Source organism: Marmota marmota, unplaced genomic scaffold, assembly GCF_001458135.2.
Source record: "Marmota marmota marmota unplaced genomic scaffold, marMar, whole genome shotgun sequence".
NCBI classification, from domain to species: Eukaryota; Metazoa; Chordata; class Mammalia; order Rodentia; family Sciuridae; genus Marmota; species Marmota marmota.
In genome coordinates this window covers 63,263-87,832 of record NW_026006769.1, presented here as the reverse complement: position 1 = coordinate 87,832, position 24,570 = coordinate 63,263, and the positions used below count along the sequence as shown (strand labels likewise).

At 35.0% G+C, this 24,570-nt stretch overlaps 1 protein-coding gene across 1 annotated transcript in view; it reads left to right on the top strand.

Annotated features, from left to right (window-relative positions):
• Positions 1-24,570, top strand: part of LOC107133606 (glycogen debranching enzyme-like) — a 53,177-nt gene that overhangs the window by 14,769 nt on the left and 13,838 nt on the right. Inside the window, 2 exon segments of the mRNA XM_048797659.1 lie at positions 1,509-1,552; positions 1,555-1,618. Coding sequence (XP_048653616.1) covers positions 1,509-1,552; positions 1,555-1,618 — 108 coding nt within the window.

Here is a 24,570-nt window from a genome sequence, read left to right as displayed (position 1 = left end):
TGTATTCAAAAATCAATTAGAGTTTTAGTTTATAAAACTAATATCATGAATATTTTCTGATGTGTATTTTACTGATCATAAAGGTGGTAAATGATTATTATAAACATTAGAAGTTACAGATATATATATAAAGAAAAACATAAAATTACTTTAAACTCCTTTATCTAGAAATAAGCATCATTATCATCTGATCTATCTGTGCATTTTTGTATAATTTGGACCATATATGCATATACCTAGGAGAATTTATGCAAAACATTACATGGGGTAAATACCTAGCAGCACAAAAAGAAAAAAATTCATTCCCTTACTCCCTTTCTTCACCTCGATTCTACTCCTCAAAGGTGGTCATTATTTTCTTTATTGTTCTTACTAATAGCTGTTTCCACATTTCTAAAAAAAAAAGTATATGCTGCTGTTTTATGATATTTTAAGTATTAGATATTATTCACATATAGTGATGACAGATGAAGATTTAATTCTGTTCTCAATATTAGTCTTCTCCATCCTATTCTGTAATTATACTACTCTTTTTACTAATATCCATAAATGATTTCATTTTTATTTTACAGTTGTAGGTTTATGTCATCATGTATTTCTTGTCCTTTCCAACTTTGTTTTTTTTTTCTTGAGTTTCTAATAACCCTTCTGTTTTTTCTTTATGATTTTTCTTTAAAACTTGATACTTGTTATCAACTTGCTTTCTATATGAATTGATGACAGAACCTCACCTTTGTAGAATTTTCCTACTTTACTATGTGCTCATTTCCATCATGAGATGCAAAATTTTGTATGTTTTTTCTTAACTACATTCTGAGATTCTCATATTTTCAGAGTAATTAAGAAGCACTGATCTAAACTAAAACACAAAGTTTATTTTTGTGGCCACATCTATCTTACTTAAAAAAAAAAAACATTTGTATTTAAATTAAATCAAGTATACAATGCCCTTGTATTATCTGTTACAATAATTTTGTAATATTGTTTGCTGCATAAGTATGTTATAAATTCTACATACTATCAGAATGTATGTTGAATTACTATTTGTAGTACGATAATATGCCAAATATAATTTTAAAATAACTTCATGGAGAAGTTTCAAAAACAACCTTTATAATCTATAACTAGTAAAACCTTATCTATAATATTTAATAATTCAATTTATTATATGGCCATTTGAATTATTATTCATATATTAGAGACTTTTTGAAATACTTGACTTTAAACCAATGGTTAGTGTCAAGCTAACTCCTGGAAGGCAAGATACCTGAATATTTAATATTTTTTATATTATTCATTATTTGTTAATCATTCCTAAACACATTGCTAAAGTCCTCTGGACTCATTATATTCTTATTTAAGGTTAAATTATGTTTCAATGCTGAGCTTATACTATGAATTGGAAGATAACATGATTATTTCTCTTAACATTGCTATTGAAATGTTTTTAATGCTTTCTATGATATCTGAGCTTCTTTTATTTAACTTAAGTTCCAATCATTTTACAGTGATATGGTTTACTGTGGAATGTATGACAATGATTTAGACAATGACAATACAATGTTGCTAGAGGCTTCAATTATCACCAAGGACCTATAGGAATTTCATTTTTCTCTGAGTTTTCAGTTATTTTTCAAATAGTTTTAGATATTCACAGTTCTTTTTCTTTTCTTTACTTGAAATTATCTTTTTTCAGGAATGGCTATGGCCTGTTGGATATTTTCTTCGTGCAAAGTTATATTTTTCCAAATTGATGAGTCCAGAGTGTAGTGCAAAGACAATGTTTTTGGTTAAAAATGTTTTTTCTCGACATTATGTTCATCTTGAGAGGTAAGTTGTCATGGGCATGTAATGTCTATAACTAGGGTGTCCTCAGTTCTTAGATATTAGGTAAGCTGGGTTTCCTTAGGATTCTTTTCTCTGTGCTCTAGGTATCCCAATGAAGCTTGAAACCTTTCTTCTTTAACATTGCAGAGTCCATCGTGGAAATTTTACCTTCCCTTCATTACTTTAGGTAGTAAGTTACTTAAAGCTAAGGATTTGATATTGTATGATTTGAACATATGGAATAGTCTTTGATTTTCAAAATTTAGCTCATATTTTTAGAGTGTGGTTAGCAAAGAATAAATACAAAAAAAAAACAAAAATATTTGCATCAGGCCTTCTGAACTAGTTGATATATATATAACAATTTTCAAAAATGTTCCAATTGTAGTTAAAATATTGGAATTGGCCTTTTGACTTATTTCAAAAACAGTTTCTCACCTCCTCTGTCCTAATTATTAGCAGATTAACAGTGTCAGAGTTACCTATTTTTCTAAAATGGTACAAATTTCATCAAGTCTATCTTAATTTCTCAAATTCTAAATTATGCCTTTATATTATTGGTCAGACTAATTATGCATAATTGGATAAATTGTATCACCTCTCTTTCAAGAACATAAGGGACTTCAATGTATCTGGCAAACATTGCATGAAAATTGGTTTTCATTAGCTTAAATATACTCACAGAAAGCCCAACTCTGTCATTGCCCTGTACTGTTTCTGGGGGTTTTGCATTTATTTTCTCTTTGTTCCCTTTTGTCTGTTAAAAAAAGTAAGACTATCTGGCATGCATGGGGTCATTCTACTTTTACCTGTCATCTCATCACTTCAGACCTGTTATGAGACTTTGTTCCAGTAATTAATTATCTTCTCTTGGTATTCCTTTTTTAAAAAAAATTTTATTATTAGTTGTACAAAACATTACATAGTTCTTGACATATCATATTTCATAATTTGATTCAAGTGGGTTATGAACTCCCATTTTACCCCGTATACAGATTGCAGAATCACATCAGTTACACATCCATTTTTTTTTAATTTTTTATTGTTGGTTGTTCAAAACATTACATAGTTCTTGACATATCATATTTCACACTTTGATTCAAGTGGGTTATGAACTCCAATTTTTACCCCGTATACAGATTGCAGAATCATATCAGTTACACATCCATTGATTTACATGTTGCCATACTAGTGTCTCTTGTATTCTGCTGCCTTTCCTATCCTCTACTATCCCCCCTCCCCTCCCCTCCCCTCCCCTCTTCTCTCTCTACCCCCTCTACTGTCATTCATTTCTCCCCCTTGTATTATTTTTCCCTTTCCCCTCACTTCCTCTTGTATGTACTTTTGTATAACCCTGAGGGTCTCCTTCCATTTCCATGCAATTTCCCTTCTCTCTCCCTTTCCCTCCCACCTCTCATCCCTGTTTAATGTTAATCTTCTTCTCATGCTCTTCGTCCCTACTCTGTTCTTAGTTACTCTCCTTATATCAAAGAAGACATTTGGCATTTGTTTTTTAGGGATTGGCTAGCTTCACTTAGCATAATCTGCTCTAATGCCATCCATTTCCCTGCAAATTCTATGATTTTGTCATTTTTTAATGCAGAGTAATACTCCATTGTGTATAAATGCCACATTTTTTTTATCCATTCGTCTATTGAAGGGCATCTAGGTTGGTTCCACAGTCTTGCTATTGTGAATTGTGCTGCTATGAACATCGATGTAGCAGTGTCCCTGTAGCATGCTCTTTTTAGGTCTTTAGAGAATAGACCGAGAAGGGGAATAACTGGGTCAAATGGTGGTTCCATTCCCAGCTTTCCAAGAAATCTCCATACTGCTTTCCAAATTGGCTGCACCAATTTGCAGTCCCACCAGCAATGTACAAGTGTACCCTTTTCCCCACATCCTCGCCAGCACTTGTTGCTGTTTGACTTCGTAATGGCTGCCAATCTTACTGGAGTGAGATGGTATCTTAGGGTGGTTTTGATTTGCATTTCTCTGACTGCTAGAGATGGTGAGCATTTTTTCATGTACTTGTTGATTGATTGTATGTCCTCCTCTGAGAAGTGTCTGTTCAGGTCCTTGGCCCATTTGGTGATTGGGTTATTTATTTTCTTATTGTTTATTTTTTTTTTGAGTTCTTTGTATATTCTGGATATTAGGGCTCTATCTGAAGTGTGAGGAGCAAAAATTTGTTCCCAGGATGTAGGCTCCCTATTTACCTCTCTTATTGTTTCTCTTGCTGAGAAAAAACTTTTTAGTTTAAGTAAGTCCCATTTGTTGATTCTTGTTATTAACTCTTGTGTTATGGGTTTCCTATTAAGGAATTTGGGGCCTGACCCCACAATATATAGATTGGAGCCAAATTTTTCTTCTATCAGACACAGAGTCTCTGATTTGATATCAAGCTCCTTGATCCATTTTGAGTTAACTTTTATGCAAGGCGAGAGAAAGGGATTCAGTTTCATTTTGTTGCATATGGATTTCCAGTTTTCCCAGTACCATTTGTTGAAGATGCTATCCTTCCTCCATTGCACCTTTTAGCCCCTTTATCAAATATAAGATAGTTGTAATTTTGTGGATTGGTCTTTGTTTCCTCTATTCTGTCCATTGGTCCACCCACCTGTTTTGGTACCAGTACCATGCTGTTTTTTGTTACTGTTGCTCTTTAGCATAGTTTGAAATCTGGTATCGCTATACCACCTGATTCACATTTCTTGTAGAAATAGATAGAGCAATCGTGAAATTCATATGGAAAAATAAAAGACCCAGAATAGCAAAAGCAATTCTAAGCAGGAAGTGTGAATTCTCTTGGTATTCCACTGTGTCTTTCCTACTGAAGCTACAGAAATATCTGTCAGCCCATTCTAAAACAAAATCCCTTCATATAGTTTTTAACTCAAACCTGGTCCTGTCTCTCTTACCAGCCCATGTCCCCTTCAGGAATAACCTCTTTTTTCTTTCTCCATTTTGACCACTCACTTAGTCATTACCACCTTCATCTGGCTTTCACCCTCACCACTCTGGCAAAGCCACTCAACAAGATCTCTCCTAGTTTCCAGACCCCATTACTTCTTTTCAGTTCTCTACTTTGAGCTGGCTATTGCTTTCCTTTTTTCATGAAAAACCTTATGGTACCAACAGTATTATGTTTCCCTTGTTTACATGGTAGAACTAATGGTAATAACAACAAATGATATTCATTGATCACTTAACCCTGTTCTAGGCATTATTCTAAATATATGTATGTAAAATGGCTAATTTAATCCAAACAACTATATAAAATTGCTACTATTACCATCATCATCTCCACCACCACCACATATTACTATTGTTATCCACTGTCCACTTACTCACTTTGTGACCATGAGGAAGTTGTTTAACTTCTCTAAAGCTTGGTTTTATAATCTGTATAGAGTTAGTTGGGATCTTTGGAAGTTGGATTGTTTCAAGGACTGATATATTAACATATGTTACATAGACAAGATAATAAGACAGATATGAGCTATCATTAATTATCTTCATTTTATAAACAAAGTTAAGAAGCTGAAGTAACTTGGACAAAGTCAAACAGCAAGTAATCTACTTTAGCTTTTTCTAAGATCCAGGCAGTCAGGTCCTCCAGGCTGTGCTCTTAACTACACTATTAACTCTGTTTACTCTTTCTCTGCCTTTTATTTCCTGCACCTAAATATGCTCATTATCTAAAAATCCGAGGGATTTTGTTTGTTTATTTATTTCTTGTTAGTGTTTTTGCTTTGGAATACTAATTTCTGAACTCAGGGCTACACACATGTCTGGCAAGCACTCTACCAGTGAACTACATCCCCTGCCAAGGCAGGCTTTGAACTTGTGATTTTCCTACCATAGCATCCTAAGTGGCTTGGGATACAGATGTGTACCCTGGTTGCCTCTTGTCCTTTCTAATACAGGTGTTTAGTGCTATACATTTCCCCTTAAGTATCAGTTTACCATATTCCGCAAATTCTGATATGTTGTATACTTATTTTCATTTAGTTGAAGTACTTCCTTTTATTAATTTTTTTTGTTCTTTTTCGTTTTACATAACAGTAGAATGTATTTTGACATATTATACATACATGGAGTATAACTTCCCATTCTTGTAGTTGTGTATGATGTGGAGTTACACTGGTTGTGCATTCATATATGAACATAGAAAAGGAATGTCTTCTGTCTTTCCACCCTCCTTGACTTCCCTTCATTCCCCTTTGTCTAATACAATGACTTTCTATTCCCCCACCCCTTATTGTGTGTTAGAGAGAACATTCGGCCTTTGGTTTTTGGGGATTCATTTATTTAACTTAGCATGATAAGTCTCCAGCTCAACCCATTTACCTGGCAAGTGCCATAATTTCATTCTTCTTTGTGGTGAGTAATATTCCATGTGCATATATACCACCTTTTCTTGAAGGGCACCTTGGTTAGTTCCATAGCTTCACTGTTGTGAATTGATCTGCTGTAAACATTGAGGTGGCTATATCACTGTAGTATGGGGTTTTTCAGGTCCTTTGGGTATATACAGAGGAGTGGGATAACTGGGTCCAATGGTGGTTCTATTCCAAGTTTGGTTGAAGTACTTTGTTTTCTCCTTTGATTTCATCTTTCACTCATAGGTTATTTAGAAATTCATTATTTAGTTTTCAAATGTTCATGAATTTTCCAGAGCTATTTCTTTTATTGTTTTTAAAATTGTGTCCATTGTAGTCAAGGAATATACTCTGTGTGACTCAAATCCTTATAAACTTATTAGTAGTTATGATTCAGAGTTTTCTGTCTAGGTAATCATCTGTTTTCAGTTGCAAAGAATATACATTTTGCGATCCTTAGGTGGAGTGTTCTAGAAATGTCAGTTGGTTTAAGTTGGTTGTTGTTCAAATTCCTTAAGGGATTTCCATCTCCTTGTTCTATGAATTACTGACAAAGGACTATTGCAATCTCCTGCTGTACTTGTTTCTGTGTGCTGTTGTATATGTTTTTGCTCCGGGTGCTTTGAAACACTGTTATTAAGTGTATAAACATTTATAAAATCACCTTCCTTATCACTGATTCTTCTCTGCTCCACGGTCTACTTTGTTTAATATTAATATAGTGCTCCAGATTTCTTTTATTTGTTACCTACATATATTTTTACATATTTATATTTTCAAACTATCTGTGCCTTCTCTGGCTCTGACATCCCCTGAACAGATGTCCTGAGACATAAATGCCCTTCCCATATTGTCTTACACTCCATACTAGGCAACCTCTACATGCAAGTGCCTTCCTTATATCACTTGAATTCAGATTACTCTCAACCACCCCGACACCTGTTGTGACTCCACCTCCTTCCTTATACCTCTTGAGCGCTGACATCTTGCTTTGAAGTACTTGTAATCTGTCTTAGTCAGCTTTCTCACTGCTGTGACCAAAAAGACCTGACAAGAACAGCAGAGAGGAGGAAAAGTTTACTTGCAGGCTCACTGCTTCAGAGGTCTTAGTCCACAGAGAGCTGGCTCTATTCCTTGGGGCTCAGCTCCATTCCTTAGGGCTTGAGGTGAGGCTGAATATCAGGGCAAAAGGGTGTGGTGGAGGAAAACAGTTCAAGACATCACAGCAGGAAGCAGAAAAAGAGCTCTACTTCTCAAGGACAAAATATATATCCCAAAGTCACATTCCCAGTGAACCACCTCCTCCAGGTACACCCTCCCTGCCTACAGTTACCAATTAGTCCCTGTCAGGAGATTAATTCACTGATTGGATTAATGCTGTCATAACCCAACCATTTCACCTCTAAATCTTACATTTTCTCACATGAGCTTTTGGAGAACACCTAATCTAAACCATAACACTATTCTTTCCTTCTTTTCTCCTCCTTTCTCTTATTGTAGATACCCCCCTTTGTTCTGCCTGCCTAATGAATTTAGGGATGAATTTTTCAGGAAAGGAGACTTCTTTATACTAGTGTGGGTATGTTCCATGTACTAGTGTCCACATTTAATTGTGAGCAGCATAGTTTTATAATCTTATAATTTTAGTAATTTTATAACCTCGTTTTGTTCCATAATATCAGTAGGACTTTGTTATGGCCAGTGCTGCCATAACAAAGCACCGTAAACTGAGTGACTTCACAGAAGCTATTAAACAACAGGATATTGTCTCAATTTCTGCAGTCAATAATCTGAAATCAAGGCATGGGCAGGGCCATTCTCTCTCTGAAGGTATTAGGGCTGTGACAGCAAACCTTCAGTCATCACTGGACATTCGTTTTGTGTGCATGTTGGTGTCCAAATTTCTCCTGTATAAGGATGCCAGTAATATTGGGTTAGGGTCCACCTTACCCCAGTATAACCTCATCTTAACTAATCATATCTGCTAATAACTAATCATGAATGTGGGTAATATAGTTCAACACTTACAGATTACCCAAGTATCCAACTTCAGATATTTGGCATTTTGCTCTGAAGTAACTTTAATACTTGGAGACATTTAAATAATTTTTCTATATTTTACATTTCTATTTGATGGATTTTTTTAAGGAATATAATACCAGGCTAGGGTCATAGCTCAGTGGTAGAGTGCTTGTCTAGCACATGTGAGGCACTGGGTTCATTCCTCAGCACTACATAAAAATAAAAATAAATAAAGGTATATGTTCATGTACATATACCTTTATTAAAAAATAAATATAATACCTAGCTTATTTGATAATACCTATCAAAAATATCTCATATTCATCTAATGAAATTATTTTCCTATTTGAAATATTTCATATGTACAGAAGAATATGTGTAACACAGCTGAGTTCCAATGAAAAATAAGGAAATTAATATATTCTCACAACCCCACTTAAGAAAGAAACATTACAGGCTGGGGTTGTGGATTAGCTGTAAAGTGCTCACTTAGCATGTGCAAGGCCCTGGGTTCAATTCTCAGCACCACATAAAAAAACAAATAGATGTTGTCTATCTACAACTAAAAAAAATTTTAAAAAGAAATATTACAGATTTCTGTATTTTCATTTTTTTGAAATTTGCTTCATATTTAAGGGCATATTTTGAAACCAAGAATAAATTAGATACAATAATAGTTCTGTGTTCTGCTAGTGAGGCCTAGAACACATTTTTAAGCTTTATTAGTGTCTCTTAATTCTGTATAAGTAAGGAGTAATTCTGGCTCCTGTATCATAGGGTTATGGTGAGCATTAAATGAGGTAATGTATATAAATTACTAAATATTAGAACATAAATCTATACTATATAAATTTGTTATTTAGTAAAATGAAAATTGTCATTTTTTCCCAGTGACAATTTCTGGTGTTTATTTATTATCTTATTTAGTTTTACAGTTATATCAAGATCACACATGGTGATGTACCTCAAAAGTAGAGTGCTTGCCTAGCATGTATGAGGCCATGGAGTCAATTCCCAGCACCACACACACAACAATCACACATACTATCTACATAATTACTATATTTCTAATAGATAGGATTTATAACTTTCAAATACAAAGGATCCTTTTATCTATTAGAAATATAGTAAACCCTCACCATTCCATGCAATATAGGAATATTCTTTGAGGCTTAATTTCATTATTTTAGAATAAGTTATAAGACTCAAGTTGTAATTATGTAGATAGTATGTGTGATTTTTGTGTGTGTGGTGCTGGGAATTGACTCCATGGCCTCATATATAACTCAGATATAACTGTATAACTTTCAAATACAAAGGATCCTTTTAAAGATGGAATAGGAAAAAATAATTTTAATCTAAATTCTTTATATGGACATCTTTAGGATATTCTGCTTTATTTTGTTACAGGTGATTGTTTCTGTACTAAAAGGCAAAAAACATGAAGTATTACCTATATTGTTAAAATGTGTTAGATTATGTCTCATAAAAAATCCTTTCTATTTTTCAGATCCCCTTGGAAAGGACTTCCAGAACTGACCAATGAGAATGGCCAATATTGTCCTTTCAGCTGTAAGACACAAGCCTGGTCAATTGTTGTTATTCTTGAAACACTTTATGATTTATAGTTGGTTGAGATATATTTAATAAATATACAACTTCATTATGCAATGCAAGATCATAATGCAAATGCCTGTGTATACAAATTCAAGTTTTTAAAAAAAATCTTTCATATAATATTGATGCCCAATTAGGTAAGATTATAAAAGCATTAATTTTTCTTTTTCTTTTTTAATGTATAAAGATAGCTTTCAATTTGAATAAGAGAAAAATTATGATTACCACCAGAATTTTCTTTTGAGTTCATTAAGTATTCTTCAAGAATAGAAATCCAGAGTTAGAAAAAGAAAACTTATAAAATCTTAAATTTCTAAAAAATGAAAATGGAAAACTATTTTAAATTGTGGTATATATCCAGGAACAATACACACTAAATAGGCTGTGGATAATTAACGTTCTCACCATGTACTATGACCTTCTTTTTCTTTTTGCTACTGGGGATTGAACTCAAGGGGCACTCAACCACTGAGCCAGCCCTATGTTTTGTATTTTATTTAGAGACAGGGTCTCCTGGAGTTGCTTAGCATCTCTCTTTTGCTGAAGCTGGCTTTGAACTTGCAATCCTCTTGCCTCAGCCTCCCGAGCTGCTGGGATTACAGGCTTGCACAACTGCACCCGGCCTACTACTGCCTTCTTAATACCTTATTCAATATATATTTCAGAAGTACTTCATAAATGTAGAATTATCAACATTTCTACCATATATGTTCATAAATGAAGAACATATGTTCAAACTGTGATTTTATTTTTTCACTGATGTATCAATATGTTTTCAAATGTTATGAATGTCAGTAGTTTATTAAAGACAACTGACTTGTGCTAATGATGCATAGACTGGGAAAAAAGCAGAGCATTAAGAAATTGATTTCACTAAAAACAGTTTTGTAAAATTAGCCTCAAGTTCCAGTTTCCTGTTATATGAGATGACTTACATTTTCAAAATAGAAATTGTTGGACATATTTATGAGAACTTTCAAGAAGAAAAGAATGTTATATTAATTTCTAAAACTTGATAGCTCTCTCTAGTTTCTGTGCTAAAGTCTATTGACAGAACATAATAAATACTGGTTTCTGTTAATGAAAGCCTACATTGACAGTATTGAGACAGTATTGAGAACAATCTTTTTTTTTTTTTTTTCCGTACTGGGGAATCAAACCCAGGACCTCATACATTCTAGGCAAGAGGTAGACCTCTGAGCCACATCCCCAGGCTGACAACAATCTTAATATAATAAAACTATGGATACAAATTCAGTAGTTATCTTGAATCCAATAAAATAATTTGAAACATATTTTAAGATACCTTAAACTTGAAAATGACATAAAAGTGAATAGGTTTTTAACATTTATAAGAGTTTTGAATAGTACTTATTTCCTAAATGGAATTTTTTACTATTTTTTTTCTCAAGAGTAAATTAATTATGTCATTAAACTTTTGTTTGGGAGAAAGTAGTTGTAAAAATCCTTTCATTACTATTTAATATTATTCAGGGATATGTATGTTTATATATAAAATAATGATACAGTATTACTTTTCTCAAGAGATCATATACCTAACAACCTTAACTAAGATTGAGAAATGAAAATAAAGATAGGCATTCAAGGCACAACTTCTGAGTACCAAAATTTATAAATGCATCAAATATCAAATGCCCATGCTGAAAGGCTCATGCAGTTTACTGCAGGATTACCTACCCACCCTTCTGCAAAGCTGACCCTGCTTTAGAAATAGTTTTCACTAGCTTAGTTTTCTCGTACCTAACCTAGAGCAGATTAAGCCCTACAAATTCAAGGAAGCTTGTGATAAAAATCTGACCACTATTTATAAACAAGAATTTCCAGATATTACTTTTTTTCTTAATTCCCTCCCTTACTCAGTATATAACCTCCTCTAATGGAGGTAAATGGAATGACCTTAGCCAGGCCTAGAAACCCTAACCTGTAATCCCAGCAACTCAGGAGTCTGAAGCAGGAGGATCACAAGTTCAAGTCCAGCCTAGACAACTTAGTGAGACCCAGTCTCGTCTCAAAATAAAAAAAAAAAAAAAAATGAAGAGATGTAGCTTAGTGATAGAGCACCACTGGGTTCAATCCCCAGTACTGGGGGTGGGGGAGAATGACCTTCCTTGAGGGAACTATTAGTTCATCCAAAGTTTATGTAGCTATGTGCTCTACCCTAACAATACAGGAAATAAGAAAGGTAACAGAAAACATGCATATGTAACTAAAGCAAGAACTGACAGCTGACAGTTAAATATGACTAAATAAATAACAAGTTGATTTTTTTTTTTAAATAGACATGCTTGTTTATCTACTGTAGGAGAAATACCCATCTTGGTAAATCTTTCAGATATTGCATCCTTAATTAGGAGTATTAATGAAAGAATATTGTCATATTATGCATGGTCTGCTTTAAAGTTTAAAAAGGAATGTTGTGAGCTAGGGATGTAGCTCACTAGTAGAGTGCTTGCTTAGAATTTGCAAGGCCCTTGGTTAGATTCCCAGCATATTTCTCTCTCTCTCTCTCTCTCTCTCTCTCTCTCTCACACACACACACACACACACACACACACACACACACACACACATTGGGGAAAAGACAAAGAAGAAGAAGAAGGCATGTTCTGCATTATTCCATCCATGGTAGTTAAAGTAACACTTTTAGACTTTAGAAGGATAAATGCCATTTGACTGAAGGTCATTTATGTGGAATGTTTCATTCCTGTGCAACACTGGATAATCTGTTATTATATTACATTTTGACAATGGTCTGTGCCTTGGTTTTTCATTAATCCAAATCAATCTTAACTCTTCAAAATGAGAATGAAACTTGTCACTTTTACCAGTGTGCTGTGATATTTTAGTAACTTTTCAAAGGTAATTAAGGAAACATGAGACTTGTCATATATATAAGTATTGTAATATGAATTGTAATTCATTCTGATATCAGTCTTATGCTGCTGTATCTAGTGGGCAAATGTCATTTATATCTCTGTGTGCCAAGAAAATAAAATGTTTTCTAAAGGACTGTGTTTTTATTTCATTACATCATTTTCCAATTAACTTGACATTTATTAATTACTTGCTTATTTGGGTGCTTACCTTTTTGATAGGATGTGTGGGGACAGAGAAAGGAAGAATTTTAAGATATTTGATAATTTAATTAGTCATGTCAAAATTTGGAGCAAATTAAACTCTTGATGTATACACAGATCTATTAGCAACTATGCACTCCCCTGGTATGTCTTCAATACCATGAAATTTTTATTTTTCTTTCAACTTACTAAATGCAAATACTTCATGCCAAATAGACATACATACATAGGTTTCTACTGAAGTAACCAATAAAGATTTTGTCACTTTTATATTAATTTACTGAATAATATATATGTGTGTATATGTATAACCTAAATTGATATATTTAACTTTTGTCTTAAGTACAATTGCTTCATTTTTTAATGCAGTTATATACCTTTATCTTCAGATAAAAGGTCTTAACTTAAAAATCTAAACCTGTAACTGTCAAATGGTTTTAGGTTAACTTATCAAACTTGCTAAGTTTACTTATTTAAATCCTCAACATGTTGATATAATAAACTCAAGGAAGTTTGCTTAGTGGTTTATTTTTTTGTTTTGTTTTTTCTATTTGTATAGGCCTTGAAGTATAAAGCAGTACTGAAATCTTGTCATTTCGACTGCAACTTTTTTCCCTAATATTTGTTTTCCTAATATATTTGGTTTTGTTATTTTGGCTAGGAGAATTTTTTGTTTAACTCACAAAGGCTTTTAAGTTTTCTTTAATCAAATCTATCCATTTTTACTTATCTCTTCTCTCCCTTCAAATTTTAATCAGACACACACAATTTAATAAACATTCCTTCTATTTTTCTTTGGGCTTATGGGTTTTTTAACAGTTATATCTGATATGAGGTAAAAATCACTTAGGTTTTTAAAAAATTGTTGCACTCTAAATTCAAGTTGAATATGTTTATGGTAATGCCTTTTTCAGTCATTGAAATTTTTTTAAATAGTAGGACCTATATCTAGGGATTATTGTTGAAGTTATCTGCCTACACATTCACTTAACTACTGTAGTTTTTGTTTTAATATTTATTAGTTTTTTTCTTACCACCTTACTTTCTAACCAATTCCCTACTCTTCATTTTTCAGAATTTTCTTATATATTCCCAACTTGGCATTCTTATGTATTTTTCATATCCAAAAACTATTAGTCTTTTTCACTGTTATACATTTGATAAGAACTAACATAATTACAATATTTAATCTTATGTGATAACATAGAATGTTTGGGATTTTTTTGTTTGTTTGATCTGTTTTTTTGTTTGTTTTCTTTTGCTTGCTGCATTTCTTCCTAATTTTTTATGTTTTTGTTGTTCAAAGCTATTTTGGTTCAACTGATACCCTATTAGTCAAAATAAGAAATTCAAATACAAGGCTGAAAAGGTACATGTGAAAGTATGTATGAGAATATGTGTATACACACACACACATATAAATACAGATATTATCTATGTGTGTGTGTGTATATATATATATATATATATATATATATATATTGAACTAGGAAAAGTTTTAATGTGAGTCATGTGAATATACTTATTAAATTTGGTGATGAATGTATACATAGGAATATATAATAATATATATGCAAATATACCATTGATAATTGTTATGACAAAATACACGTAATATTATATTACAATATATGCTTTTATGTAAAATTAAATTTAGGTTTAGGATAAATTGTATCTAGGAATATATAATGATGTATATACCATTGGTATATACATTGGTAATTGAACATAGAACTCAAATATACTGAATATGTATATGATTATATATGCTGACATGTATAATTAGGTTTAGGTATAGTGGTAAGATTTAGTACTAAAGTTTGGGTTAAGATAGAGGCTTAGGGAATGAATCTGTATATTGAGAAATGTCAATATTCATAAGAATGTATGCTTGAAAATATGCATCAAATCTTATATAAACATGTTTTGAAAAAGGGAAGTGTTTTATGTGATTCTTATGAATACACTGCAAAAATCCTCTGTATAGGGGTCTTCTCACACTCTCTGAGATGTTGTATTCTGTCTAGGTAAGACCTTGTGAAGAAGCTGCCTGTCTGCTTTCTTGGTTTCATGCCACAGAGTAGCCAGAAACAGGACCAACTCTATTCTACCATCTTGGATCTGCCCAAATAATTTTATTAGGGAGAACTGAGAAGACCCTTCTAAACAGATGGTGATAATAGAAAGATTATGCACCTGTTAAATCTCTAAGGACCTATACATTGAGAATGTGTAGCACATCTGAGCCCTGTAGTTACAATAAGAGATAGCCCCTTCTGCTACCTTGCTTAGAAGATAACACCCTCCAGATGGCAATAGACTCTATATGTGTAGGTATGGGTGCCCCATGGACAACAGGGAATTCACAGGCTTTCAAAATCTTGTACAGTTCCCCTAACATAGAATGTGTTATGCAGTTACTTAATTCCCCATCTCATGCTATCCCAAACCTGAAGGTTCTATTTATTGAACCTGTAAATAGACATCAATAACTTTTTTGTTCTTTCCATGTCTGGAGCCTCTAGGGCGTGTTATCTCTAAGGATGTCAACTACACTTATAACAATATAGAGATAATATTAATAGTTTGCCTCTTTGACCCCCCCACCAACCTCTGTACTCAAAAGGATGGCTTCAGTAAACATTTTTGTCTCAGCACTTGCCATCTAAACATCCCAGACATACACAGGAAAGTTGACATCTCCTTCTGATAGCTGATGTCTGTCTTTGTGCCTGGTCACTAGATGGTTTCACTGACACGTGGGGACATCAGAAATGGATGTTCTGAAAGTGCTTAGAAAAGGGAGAACTGGGATCCGTACTGGACCCTCTTTCTCTTTCAGTTCCCCACCCAGGAGGCCTGTCCCCAGGGACTCTTGAATGGAGAGGTGAGCCCCAACATGCTGGAGGTGCATCACATGCACACGTGGAATCAAGAGCCCAAAGGAAAACTTGTCTTGGGATGCAATTGAATCCACACTTTGATGGTGACAGCAAAGTCAGCCTGAGCCTTTCCTGCACCAACCAGAGCTTTATGGTCAATACTAATTCTGCAAAATAATGGATGCTCTTCCAAAGTAGGGAAGGAAAGGGGAAGAGGAAGCCCAAATCCAAGTGTTGGTTGTCAGGGTGTTGATGCCTCTCCATGTTCATAGCCAGGTGGATTTTGTAAGTATTTACATCTCAATTCCCTTATTTCAGAGACCTGATAAATAATATCTACATTTATACATGTGTGGTATCATTTATTAAATAATTTTCATAGTGATAATTCTGTAAACAAATTGTGCAATAAAAGCATTCACTATGTAATATCAAGTCATTAGGTCTTCCTGACAATATAAAACAAAATGATATCTAGGAATTTTTTTCATCTAATATAGAACATTTTTTTCAGTAACAATGTATAAATCCTAGGTCCACAACTCTGTGTCATGACATATCCAGCTCATTTTTTTCCTTTCCCACTCTCTTTGAAATAAAGTACAACCTCACAAAGAAAGTGCACAGATTGGTCTCCCTAATGATTCCATACTCAGTCCATCCTCTCCATCTGTCTCCATGGCCATGTCCTCAGTGTCCTTCTCAACCAGGGTCCACTTTACTCATATGTGAAGATTGAGCTTTCAGCCCTCCAAGACCAATTCTTCTGGGTCATGATCATCTTACTCTCTGGTGTTTACTTCAGGGCGCGCCCTCATCTGAGATATGAGACCCTCAGTGCAGGAGGAGGCAAGTGTCATGGCAGATAAGGAGTACCTGCCTTGCACAAGGACAGCTGTCTTGAAGAGCTCAGTAAGCACCAGGGGTGCATTGTACTTGACACACATATGATAACATATACTGGTGAACACCTTTTCTTCCCACTGGCCTTCTACTTCTCCATGGGTTCCCACAATCTCTGTCAAGACTCATCCCATGGCTCATTTTTTTGCTCCCCTGCACAACTCCCACAGATACCAGAACATGAAACCAGCTCCAGTCAAGAGTTTGTAAGGATAGTTTGAAACCTCTGTTTAGTACCACATACCTTCACACTATTTCTTTGCTGTTATCTAGTAGGGAATATGCTTTTCATGACATCTCTCTCTCATTCTTCTCATATTTCTAAAGTTTTTCTATTTTCAAGTGACTGTAGTAATAATTAAATAACATCTCTCCTGTATTCCTATATAATATCTTTGTTTGGACAAATATCAGTACCTACATGATACCTACATGGGGGTTATTATATATAATGGGTATGTATGAAGCATATTATTCTTATGCAAGTTTTGTGAAATTCATAGGTTTTCTCTTCTTTTTATTAATAGTGGTCTCCTCCTACTTTGATTTTGCTTGATTATTTATTTTCTCCTTCCTGCCCATAGTGCAAACTATACCAAGTATGATTTCCTTGTCTTTGTAGTATAAACCTTGGAGCTAATGGTTTTTAACAATCCTATTTTACTTGAATATTTTTTATAAAATGGGAGAAACTTTGCCTCCCAGCAAGCTTATCATCACTGGATATGTATAAAGCAACAATAACAGTAGAAATATTCAACTCTTTCTAGACTTTATCCCATTCCTGAACTCCCTTGTCCAAGACTACTTTCTTGATTTGATGAACTTCTTGTGTGGAAGAGTTTATTATAGTAAGGTCATAGATAATTAATTCTTTTTGTAGAGGAAACAAAAAGAAGACAGATTCAAGGTGCAAAGGCAGAATGGCAGAATGCCCCTTGTCTAAGCTGCCAGCTTTATTAATATTAATAGGTTACATTGGGTCACTGGCATCAGTTTACTAGTTCATTGTGTGATTAGGCAGGTTACATAGTTAGCAACATTATGCAGCTTATTCCTCAGTTATATACTATAGTTGCTGTGTGCAATGTTAGGAGCTTTGTGTAGCTTTCAAGAAAGTCTGTTGTTTAAAGTTACTGTTATTCGGACAGGTTCAGGTGCAGCAAAACTTGGTGAAACTGCAGCTGTGTAACAAGAGACTTCCTTTATTCCCAGGAGCTGTATGCCTGAGATCAAAGTCAAGGCCAATAAGACTCTAATACAGAGCCTCCTAATGCTGGGCATTTGTATAGCAGCCAGGCATTTCCTATTTGCCAGACATTCTGTGTCTGCACAGAAACTTCCTTAGCCACCAAGCATGCCACACTCATGAAGCTGTCAGAGACCCCAATCCCAAACACAGAATCCTTACACCTGTTGTCTCTGGTTTTCTTTTCAAAACTGCACTTGGATGCTTGCCTTGGAAAGAAGAACTATCCCAAGCTGGAATGTGATGCTCTTGAAGATTCAGCTGCTAACAAACATGGGTCTCAAGTACATGGCCTCATTGATGCCACAACTGTCCTGGGACAGAAGATTATCAAAAGAAAGCTATGGTTTAGCAAATGGAGAATGGCATGCGAATTCCCTGGCCTTCAAGCTTTGGGTAGAGTGGTGATCATATCTGTGGATCTGAGATGCACTTACTCTTTTTAACTCTCTCTTTAAGACTATAATTCCCTCTCATGCTGTGTCTTCTCTTCACCATTTTGTATAATAGCTGATGGAGCTTCCATCTGGTCTTACCTCTATCTTCCTTGAGTTGCTACCCTGCTATCCTCTTTAATCTGCATCTCTTGTTTGCATTGGGGTCTCTGTCATCACCAGACAGCAGCTCAGTCAGATTGGTGTCATATACCTATGAAGAGCATCTTCTAAACATGTACTATCCTCCCTGAAATCACACACTTCCTAGGCTTTCTTGGTCTTCTTTCCTTGACTCCACTGCCTCTTTCTTCTGAGAGTGTGGCCTTCATAAGTCACTGGCACATGGCTTTTTCTCTTGGGCTTGCCTTGAGAAAAAAGACTGAATCAACCCTGGACTGTTCTCTCGGACATGCAAATGAAAAGTGTTATAACTCATGAGAAAGAGCCCTGACTAAAAACACTAAATTGCAAACTGGGCTCCAGGTGGGAGAAGCATACTGGCCTGAGGCACATATGTCTTCAGCACCTCTTGCAGAGCCCTGTGCAAATGTACATGGGTTTTTCAGGACTCAGTGTCTCGAGATCATGGATTTGTTTCAGCTGACATTAACTAGACGACATCAGATGACACTGTAAATAGACATCAGTCTAATAAACATACCCCAGAGTGGTGTTTAAACAGCTCAGATCCTGAGCTCCTAAGGCTCTGTGTTCTCCCTTTTTATTTCTGCTTCTACTTCTACATGTCAAGTTAAGAGTCTAAAATGCAACTTTATTGAAATTGAAGTCTGAGAATATCAGAGAGCAGGTTTATTGACTAACTTGACAAAAGTTAGTTGGGGGACCAGCTCTATCAAAACTCAATATGAGGTTGGGCATGTTGGTGCAAGCCTGTAATCCCAGCAGCTCAGGAGGCTGAGGCAGGAGGATCTTGAGTTCAAAGCCAGCCTCAGCTACAGTGAGGCACTAAGCAATTCATTGTGACCCTGTCTCTAAATAAAACACAAATTAGGGCTGGGGATGTGGCTCAGTGGTTGAGTGCCCCTGAGTTAAAATCCCAGTACCAAAAACGGGGGGGATTTATGTGAAATTTGGGGATACAAATGTCCACCTATAATGCCAAAGGGGAAAGAGCCAGTCATGAGGGATTTGGGGAGGTGATGGGAGTTAGGGATCCATTCACTACATCTAAATGATGCCACCATGCAACAGGTACCTGGGGAGATGTTCCTTAAAATGAATGTGAGAGCATGCCTGAGATTCTCATGCAAATGGTATGGAATACAATTTGGGCATCAGCATTTTCAAAAGCTCTAAGATAATTTTATCAAGGAAAAAGAGCACGGGGTGCAATATAATCTCAGATTACCAACATGAAAATGCTTCAAACATGTGGTTTACTGCATAAAAAAAGACTGAACAACTGTTCGCCATTAAGAAAAAGTTGATTTGTCTCTCATGATGACTCGTTTTATGTCATAGAAAAAAAATTCAAAGGAAAACATGCAGATTCATGGCTTAGATCTGCAGCCTCTCTGTTGAACCACCTGTGTTTAACTTTTTAGAATACAAGATAAAATAATAATAGCTGCATTGAAACTCAGTGCACAGAAAACAATACCTCCTACCATTACAAATAATGAAAATGAGTATTTCCTTTTTAATTTTTAAAACAAAAACTGCAGTTTACATCTAACCACATGAACTCACAGCCTTTTAATAAAATCAACACCACAACTTTGAGTTTTACATGAAGTCCATTACTTTAATTAGGTAAAATCCCCCAATATGTCTCTTCAGTCTCACTCCCATGAAGGCTACAGAATGGTAAATCACCATGGAAATGCAAAAAATGATGGTTATTTAGACTGTATTCTGTCATTCTTGATACAAGTATGAAATACTGTCAAGAAATATTTCTCAAAGAAAAACTTGGGGAAGGAAAAAGAGGAAGGGAGGAGAATACAGTAATGCACAATGTCATTCTTTACCTGAGGTGTTAAACTGTCCAGAGAGAATGTCCTCAAAATAATCCACCTCTGGCAGGGGGCAGAGTCACCTGCAAGGAACTAGAGAAAAGGATTTGGGCTGTGGTTAAACTCGTTGCTCTCCCTTGGCTCATGGCACTGTGAATGACTTCTTTTTCTCTTCACTCCTGATCTGCTTTGGAAGAACTGCTAATGTTTCTCATGGATTCTTCTTTCTGTCTAGCCAAGGAGACCCAACAGTCTAGGTGCCTGGGATGCCTCCAGATTGCAGCCTTCCTCTCCCTCCCCCTATATTAATGGAAAGGGCCTGAGGCCTATGCTTTGGATCCAGGCTTCTTAAGACAGGTCATGTGGCTTTACTTAAAGCTCAACCGCTGTGGCATCACTTTTTCCTCATTCGTGAAATGTGGTAGTGGTGTTGGATGTTGTCCATGGTCCCTGCTGGTTCACCCTTCTAGAATTGGTCCCACCCACCCCCCATTGCCATTAGGGCCTGGAGCACAGAGTTCTAAGTGCATGCACTTCTACCCTTCCTCCTGCATCAGTCTATGTCTAAACATGCAATACTGGTGCTGAGTCTCCTTCCCTTGGAGGTGGGAAAAGCCCTCAGTTTGGTTAAGATAAAGAGGAACAGGAGGAAGGTGGTTGGTATCACTGCTGATGGGTACCGCAGAGCAGGTGCCCAATGTCCTGCAGCCCATGCTAAAGGACAAGTTCAGTAGGTGTCCTGTACTTTCTAGATGTCACATTCCCACCATCCAGCCTGTGGCCCAGCCCTTTAGCTCATCTTTTAGGGGGCCCCTGACTATTACTGCCACTGAGCCATACCTCTTGGGTAACTGTCAGCTGGCAGTTAGAAATCAAGACTCTCACTTGATTTCTCTTTCGCTCTCTCAGAGGCCAAGTACTGCTGGAACTAAGAAAAGATATTGCTGATTTGAACAAAACTGCATTACCAAATGTAGTTTTCCCCTTGATGAAAAAGACAAGACAGTAAACCAAGTTAAAGGCCAAAGTGAACACTGGGAGGATCCTTTATGAGCACTGGATTTCACAGATAAATACACCACTTTTTTTTTTCTCCAAATGTCCAGTTTTACTGTTATCCTACTCCCTCAGCCACTAATTGTGACAAATACCAAGAATTTCAAAGCCTAGATCTACATATTCTATTGTGCAATCTTAAATCTGGTTGTTTCCAATCTCAACCTGTATAAAATCAAAGACATGAGCAACCGGAAGGAGACCACAAGTCTAGATGGACACTCTGCCTCCAGATAGGCCCAGACATCATTAGCGATTCAGTGTTTTTGCTGAATGTTAGCCTGACTTTAAGCACAAGGAAATTATTAGACAACCACAAAATGTAGACCATTGAAAAAGAGAGCTGACACATCTTCTTCAATCAATGTCACCAGGAATAAGATAACAGAAAAGGCATTTGGGGTTAAAAGATATTTTTAAAACACACTCATATATATATGTAGGTATGTATACAAACACACACACACACACACACACACACACACACACACATATGCCCATATACATACATTTATATGTGTGTGTGTGTGTGTGTATATATATATAATGTATATATAAATAAATATGTAAGAGTGTGCTCTTCTCCTCTTTCTCTTTTTATATAAAAATTTATATATAAGTTATAAATACATAAATATATAAATATAATTATATATAAAATATATGTGTGTGTATATATACATACATACACGTATGTAAATATATGTATATGGGTACACACACAAACACACACTTTTGAAATCAAAGACCTCTTCATGCTTTTGTTGTCAGTTTTTGGTGATTTTTACTTGTTTATTGAAGACAAATCAGTTGTTTTGCTCCATGGCCTACATTCTGCCATTCTATGACAATCTCCTTAGAATGAAATACAGTCTGAACTTTTAGCTGAGAACACTGTGCAGATAAAGCTGTTTGCCCACCATATCCAACCCACAGGCAGAGTGTTGTGTGTGTCCATCTCTCGAGGCTAGAGCTGGTCATTTGGTAATAGAGGTACACACTGGGTCAGTCTGTGTAGTAGATACATTATTTTCTCTATCATTGTAAAGCAATTTAAAGACTGGTACTTGGACAACATACAAATATTCTGTTTGGCAATGATCTTTCTCTAAAAAATTTACCTTTGTTCAAGATCTCTACCTGTGTAAATTATTATATTTCTTTTTGGACACTAAAAAAATTTTTAATTCAGTTCTTCCTATGTTATTTTCTTGGCTGGTCTTGTGTTGTTAAAAAAATGTACTTGTCTCTGAAATTCAAATTTCTTCCATAGTTAATGATAACCTGAAAAATTAAAATGTTTTTGTTTATCACTATGGACTCATGTATTTCTTAACTTCAATATTATAACCTTTTAGTACTGTGGCCAGTTTTGTGGTTAAGGATATAAACATATTATTTTCCTATTTATATTCTGACCTCTTCCATATCATTTAGGCTGTATTTACCATTTGTAGTGGGTTGTATATAGAGATTTTTCTCCATGTTTGTGTATATGTTATTTGGTATTTAGGAAAGGTCATATAGCTCATGTTTCACATTACCCTAACAACATTTGACATCTTTAGTCTCCTTTACTTTAAAAATATCATAATATTTGTTTTATATGTTTTACATAATATCATTCAATTTCATCTCTAATGACCAGTATGACATCATGCACTTATTTCATGTCTACCCACAGGACCTGTGCCTTGTATTGTTATTCCAACCTAATCATCCATCTCCCAGTTACATTTATTTCTCCCACCTTGTCTACACATGGGTTTTGCTTTAGATAAAAACTGAATATGTTAATTCTCACCAGATATTTAAAATTGCGTGTCATTGGTCATCACTTTTTCATGGGAATTATCCTTAACATATTCTCTTGATGGGATCTCAATGTTCTGAGTTTTGCATAATTGCCTTGATACACAAATATCTCAAAGTATATTTATGATTTTCTTTCAGTATTTAGAAAATATTGGCTTAGTTTTGGGGATGGGCATGTTATATGTTTGGATTGTGCGTCTACATTTTTCTTCTGGGATTTGAAATTTCTATGAGCTGCAATGAAGCACTCTATAAAATTCAATATCCCCTCATGAGTTAAAAAAAAAAAAAGAAATAAAAAAAAAACCTCAACCAGTTAAGTATTGTAAGAACATACCTCAACAGAACACAGGATATATGTGACAAACTCATTGTCAAAATCACGCTACTGAATTGGAAGAAAGTTGAAAGCACTTCCTCTAAGAGCTCTAACAAAACAAGGATCTTCACTTTCACCACTTCTGTTCATTGTAGGATGGAAAGCAGAACAATGGGCCAAAGAAAGGAATAGTGGACATGCAAATTGAAAAAAGGAAATCAAATGATGTCTCTTTGTCGATCATATAGTATATGGAGAAAACAACCTGAAGACATCAGCAAATAGCTCTTGAATCTGATAAACACACTTGGTGAAGTTGCAGGATGCAAAATTAACATATAAAAAACAGCATTCTTTTATACACCAATAACAGGCTAACTGGAAAAGACATTTTAAAAGCAATCCTATTCACAATATCCCCAAAGAGGGCTTGGGAATAAATTTTACAAACGAGATGGAAGAGCACACACAGACACACACACATGTTTGCAAGATAGCCCATGCTCATGGATTGAATCATTGATATTGTATAATGTCAATGCAGATTCAATAAAATATATAGCAATAAATAAATAACATTGATCACAGAACTAGAAAACACAATCAAAAAATTTATATGGAGCCACAAATTACGCCAAATTGCCATAAGGACCCTGAGGTGGGGGTGGAAGGGACAAAGCAGGAAGCATCAAAATACATGATTTTAAAACACACTACAAAGCTGTAATAATGAAGACAGCATAGTAGTACCATAACATCAGACATATATGTCTATTAAAATTTGAGAATTTAACTCAGAATTAAATAGTTATTTTGAATTAAAAATTGAAATATTAATTAGATATTAATTCATATATCTTTAGCCAAAAAATTGAATGGTAGTTGATGATTCCAAGAATATACCTTGGAGAAAGAACAGTGTCCTTAATAAATGGTGCTAGGAAATATAGATATACATATGCAAAATAATTAATGTCTACCTAT